General features: G+C 42.2%; 1 protein-coding gene across 1 annotated transcript; it reads right to left on the bottom strand.

Annotated features, from left to right (window-relative positions):
* Positions 1–2369: 2369 nt before the first annotated feature.
* Positions 2370–3429, bottom strand: LOC111721605. Its single transcript, XM_031944754.1, has 2 exons — positions 3342–3429; positions 2370–3255 (listed from the first exon to the last, which is right to left on the bottom strand). The coding sequence occupies exon 2, from the start codon at positions 3172–3174 to the stop codon at positions 2392–2394; it is 783 nt and encodes a 260-aa protein (XP_031800614.1). The 5' UTR covers positions 3175–3255; positions 3342–3429; the 3' UTR covers positions 2370–2391.
* Positions 3430–6146: the final 2717 nt, after the last annotated feature.

Genomic DNA, 6146 nt, shown 5'->3' on the forward strand with positions numbered 1-6146 from the left:
CTGTGCAGATTTCATCCAGAAATCACATGATCCTTTTCATCTAGCATTTTCCTGGGTCCATTATCTTACCTGTGTATTTGAAGGCCCACATCAGGTTAAAGAATTGTGCCCTGAAACACCCCCCTTCCCCAATTTTAATGTGTGGAAGTTAATAGTTTTCCTTTTTCTTTAAAAAAAGAGAAACAGATATAGAAAGAAATGAAATTCGTTAAAATGCTTTCAAACATCTCTGGAAATGTGAAGGCAAAAGATTATCTAATTGCTAAGAAGTGTTTTCTTTTTCCCTCTTTACATTCAACTGATATCTTCCTTTATGGGACTATGTCCCTTTATCCTTAATTACAGGATACCTCTATCGGTAAGTGCTCTTTATACCTTCAATTTACCCTTAATTCTGTGGTCTAGCAGAGCAAGTCTAATGTCCTCCCTTCCCCCTCTCTTCCTAAGAAGCACAGAATTTCAGAGCCAGGAGGAAGGGCCTTCCTCAAAAGCCAACTAAGCCCATTCTTACCTGTAAAGGAACTCCTTTTGCTATGCACCTGAGCAGTGGTCAGCCAACCTTTGTTTGGGCAATTCCACTTCTGAGCAGCTTTTAATGCTCTTTGCCTGGTGGTCTAGAGGTTAGTGGCTATAAGAGAGTTGTTAAGAATCCCCTTTAAATAGGCCGCAGGTTGTAGGAGAGAAAGAATTCACTCATTCCTGAATTATTAGTTGCAAAATGAAAGTTTATTGTTGGAAAGAAATCAGTTTACCAAGAAACTGACTTCTATAGTGGCAGATCTATTGGAAAATGGAGTTTTTCACTGAGAGAATGTAGTTTCCACTGAAAACTACATTCTCTCAGTGAAAAACTCCATTTTCAGTGGACAGAGGGTCCTGGCAGCTAAGGGAGATACCAAGGTCCATCTGCAAAGACCTTCATTGATGGAAGCTATTATATTGGGTGTCTTGTTGGGGGCTGGGACAGCTCAAGCAGGTCAGACCCAGTGGGGGCTGGGACAACCCAGATCTCCTATTGGAATGAACATCACTTCAAAGGGATGCTTTTTGACCAGGACTTTTAATTGAATCTAGGAAAGATAACTTATCTGGGGAAGATATGCCTTCCCCAGGAATGTTTGAGATTCTGAAAGGGATCACAGATCAATAGGAAATACAGTTTCTTAAAGGTACCACAACCTGCTTCACTTTCATTGTTAGGAAAGTTTGCTTTGCATCAGTGCCTAAATCTGCCTTTGTCTAGCTTGCTCCCACAGTTACTTGCTCCTATATTGTGCCTTCAGGGCTCAAACTGAGCAAGGTGAATTCTCCTTCCATGTGACAGTCTCTCAACTACTATAAAACAGCTCTCAAGTTTTCTTCCCTCCTCTCCTTCCCATCTTTTCTTCCCCAGGCTAACTAGGCCAAGTTCCTTCAGAGCAAGCAGCAGTCTATGGACTGACCCAGTCCCTCTTTCTTCCAATGAGTGTCATCCCCTGAGGGCAGGCAAATTAGAGACCTGGGAATGAATATTCCAGTTGGTAGCAGTGGTGAACAATCTGCCTGGGTTGTTTCTGAGAAATCCTTTTAGACTTAAGTGTGGCTAATTAGGGAGAGTCTGGGCCATGGGGAGAGGGGGGCATTTAGGAGAAAAGATATTGAGATGTGCAGTCACCATGAATGAGCCTGGAGTTGGTGACTGGGGCAGAGACAGAGTGAGTTTGACTGTGATTAAAGGCTGTATCTGACATAGGGCTGGAACATTCCAGGAGAACTGGCTCCTGCTAAAAAAAGAGTGGGGGAGCAGGGGCCCTCGACTCAACCCCCCAGCTTTCTGACTTGATGTGTTGAGACCTACTAGACTATGAGCCCCTTGAGAGAAGGGACTGAACTGTCTTTTGCCTTTATTTGTATCCCCAGGACTTGACAGGGTGCCTGACACATTGGCGGGGCCCTTAATAAATGTTGACTAGTCAGTCATTCATTAGGAGGCCTCATTCTCCTAATCTGTAAAAAGTGGAAGCTGGGGCAAGTTCTAGATTTGAATTCAGCTCCCTTAAATTATTTTAAGAGCCCTTGGGGGCAGTGTAAGTACTGTTAGAATGCTGTTTTTTTTTTTTTTCAAGTCATAAGACCTAGGATTCTAGTTCCAGCCAGTTACCACCGGTTGGTCAAGTCATTCCATAATCCATACAAATAAATGGTTTAGATTAGATGATTTTAGTTAGGGTTCTTTCTACCTGTCAATCTAGTTTCAAGTTCTGTTTTAATATTGATTAGTAAGAATTACTTAATCACCATATTAATCACTAATAAATAATAAAATGCCAAGTTCCTGACCCCACTGCCCCCTTCCCCAATAAATAAAATTACAGAGACTCTCATTGTCATTACACCACCGGTTCCTTTATTTCATTGCATCATTTGCATGAGGAGGCATATGGTGTAGAGATAGCCTAAGATGATGGCATTACAGAGCCTTTTCATTTCTTGGTCAATGTTAGGACTTGAGGTTGATGGAATTTCCTTTTCCTTCATGCCATCTTGGAACCTGGTGTTCTGGGACTTCCCTTCGGCTCTCATGTCACAGCCATTCTCCCCTGTGTTGGTGTACGAAGCAGGGAAGGAGACAGTCTGGGAGCACACACTTGTAGTGGATTGATGGGGCCTCGGGATGTGCTGACTTGGACGAGAATAGGTGCCAAGGTGACGATAAGTAGAGGCTTCTTTAGTAACCGTGGTTTGACTTGGGTTTTGGTATTGAATGTGGTACGCTAAAAGTTCTTGGAAAGCTAGTAAAGTCTCATAGCCCTCACAGATGACAGTCCAGAGCCTATCGAGACAGTTCACCAGCAGGGTGGAGATCAGCTGGTAGATGATGGCTTTCAAGATGACTTTATAGGCTATCTGGTGGGCAATGGCCAGGCTACAGTAGGTCCACTGGATTGCGTTGGACACTGCCATGTCTAGCTCATATCTCAGGTTACTGAGCAGTCTTAGGGTACTTCTCTGGGCCGAGTTGAGCAGGGAGCAAACGATCCCAAGGGACCAGGTTCTTCCTACGCACAGGGTCTCCCACAAGGTCTGGTACGTGGGAACCAACTGTTCCACTGGAAGATTCTGGGACAGAATATAGATCAGCTCCCTACCTGCCTGAAGTCTTCGTTGCCATAGGACGTAGAAAAAGCCAACCATGACGGTGAGGAACTGGGACGCCAGGTAATTCACAGTAAGAGCAAGGCACAGTAACAAGATGTAGAGTTTCGTCCAGAGTATCTGAAACAAGCAGTAGATGAGGATAACTAAATGTGTGTCAGGTGACATTCCCCCCCAGGGGTTGGGCTTCATGGTGCCACTTTTACCCTCTTGAGTGGTAGAGGGAAAAGGAGGGCTTGTGGGCTTTGTGGTGCCCAAGACTTGGTTTTTGGTGTCTATAGCTGGGCTCAGGCTACCAACATGATCATACTCCTCAGTCAATCTGAGCCACCAGCCCTTCCAGGGCCCTAGGTATCCCTGACAACTTGTTACATCACAAAAGCCCTGGGAGTTACATCATCTGAAATAAGGTGGTCATACTCAGAGAATGGGTTGTTGTTTTTTTAAAGGTATATTACCAATTTGATCACACATGGAGTTTTGCCGCATATTAATTGGGCAAATTCATATGTCACATCAGCTCCATCACTTTCTTCATCTGTAAAATGAGGGGGAGGGATGAATACTCATAACGGCTGGCATTAATGAAGCACTTTGCCTAATTATCTCATTTGATTTCCACAGTCCTATGTGGTAGATACTATTAGCATACACATTTTCAGATGAAGAAACAGGCTTAGTAGCTGTATGACAGTATGTGTCGTCATATAGCTTGTGAGTATCAAAATGAGATCTGAACTCAAGTCTCTGGCTTCAGCCAAATAATACTCTTTCCAATACCCCAAACTGTCTTGAGATAATCTGTAAACTTCCTTCTTATCCTAAATCCTATAATCCCAAGGCCCAAACTGAGCTCATTATCTTTCCCCTAATTTATTTTTTTAACACTAGGTCTCCCTCTCTTGTCCAGGGTGAAAGTACATACAGCCTTCTTGACTCTGGAGTTTTGAGCTGTCGTTTCCAATACAGGTTCATTCATCCCTCCTTAGGTGGTCTAGTGGACCCCAGTTTTCTGGGGTTTACCATATTACTGCCAAACTTAGAGCAGAAATCTGATCAATGCAGTCCCACTGTATCTCGGAATCCTTGGGCACAAGAGATCTGCCAGCCTTATCCTCCATGGTAGTTAGGTTTACAGATACACAGTACCATGATCTGTCTTTCTCCTTCAGTTTGCTCTCCCTTTTGATTTTCTTATTTCTGTTTGTAGCATCACAACATTCACCCAGTTTTCCGTATTTGCAACCTTGGGACTTACCTGACTTTTACCTTCTCCTGATTTCTCTTTTCAAATCTGCTATCAAGTCCTGTGTATCCAACCTTCACAATGTCTCCCACGTGCATATCCTTTTTTTATACACCCACTGCTGCCATTCTTTTAGGCAACAAAGGGAAGAAGATATTGCCTGCACACTGTAGGTCAGATGGCTTGCTACTATCCTGTCCAAAAGTCTAGCACATATCATTAAAGAAATTATTGGGGACCATTTAGAAAGTCAAAACAGTCACTAAAAGTCATTGTGATTTTAGCAAGAACCCAGTAATGCCAGATTAATCTAATTTCTCGTTTTTACCTGGTAGATGCAGCTGTACCTTTATCCTTTTCAGAATCTCTCCCATATTACATCCATTTTAAAAGTTTTAGTTAGCTTGTATGTAATTTTTTTCATATTGTTTTTGTCTTTCTCTATATACCACCCTGTAGGGGGTCCCTTGAGACATCCTTATCTAACAATGACTTAAAGGTACCTTTTGATCTGATTTTGATTAACCTGAGTCTTAAGTTTACCCAGCTTTGCTGACTAGCAGTATGTGAAACTTCTCAGTTCTTAGTTCCTTTCTGTTTTTTTCATGTTTTTTATTCTTCCTTCTTTTCTTCCATCTTTCCTTCTTTGCATTCTTCTCTTTCCCTCCTTCCTCCTTTCGCATTGTCTTCCATCGGTCTTCAGTTCTGAAGCAGTACAGAATAGCTCTGTTCCTCCTTCTACGTGATAGGCCTTCAAATATTTGGACACAGCTTCGCATCTTTCCCCTTATTTCCCTGTGCTTCCTATCTGAAATAAACAAGAGGCTGGCGATCATTTAATGTTACCTCCGTGTAGTGTGGCCAGTAACTTTAACACCTGTAGGGATTACGATAATTATTGTAGCCGATGTGAAATATGCTCTTGTATCAACATCTAGTCTGACAGTAAATATGTTCAGTTGGCTGCAGAGTTCAATATTCTTTATGTAGAATGGTTGATCTGGATTTAATTTCTTTTTGGACCTTAATAAACGAGTCGATTGTTAGTCATTTGTTTTCATTACAGAATATATATACCAGTCCCATCAACACAAACAAAATGCTGTCTGTGAATGAAGATGCTGCTGCCATTTCATTACCAATGAAACATAACTTTTAGTTGACTTTTCCCAGGGTAGAAATGGATTTGCCCTGGTTTGCAAACCACGTTTGGCTATAAAAGTTATGAGTTTAGACTCAGAGTCACCATGTTCTGATGGAGGCGGGAGAGAGGGAGGAGTTACAATGACTGTCCCAGGATTCCTGACTCTTAATTTTGTAGGCTCTGAAAAAGGAGGGCCATTAATGAGAACAGAGCAGGTGAACTGAGGTAGCTCCAGATGGATTAGTAATTGAAACATGAGAAATGAGGCTTTCATTAGAGAAACTTGATTCAAAATTCTTTTTACAATTACTATTGCTAACTATATTTCCATTTATTCTATTCTTTCTCTCTTTTGTCCCTCCTCAAAAGTGTTTTGCTTCCAACCACTTTCCCTCTCTTAATATATCTTCCCTGAGAACAATTTGTTCCAATGGTCATGAGGATGGTCGAAACAGACTCAGTGGAGGGCTTAGAACTTGGTCAGACATCAAAGACGTCGAGGTTGTCCACTACATCCCAGGCCATTGCCAGTCATCTAGATTTTTGTCTTGCCACTGAATTTGGTGATTTTGGAAGAGAGAGTGAGGCTCATGGCTTTGTACAGCTCTGCCTCATTTAAAT

This window comes from Sarcophilus harrisii, chromosome X (genome assembly GCF_902635505.1).
Source record: "Sarcophilus harrisii chromosome X, mSarHar1.11, whole genome shotgun sequence".
In the NCBI taxonomy this organism is placed as follows: Eukaryota; Metazoa; Chordata; class Mammalia; order Dasyuromorphia; family Dasyuridae; genus Sarcophilus; species Sarcophilus harrisii.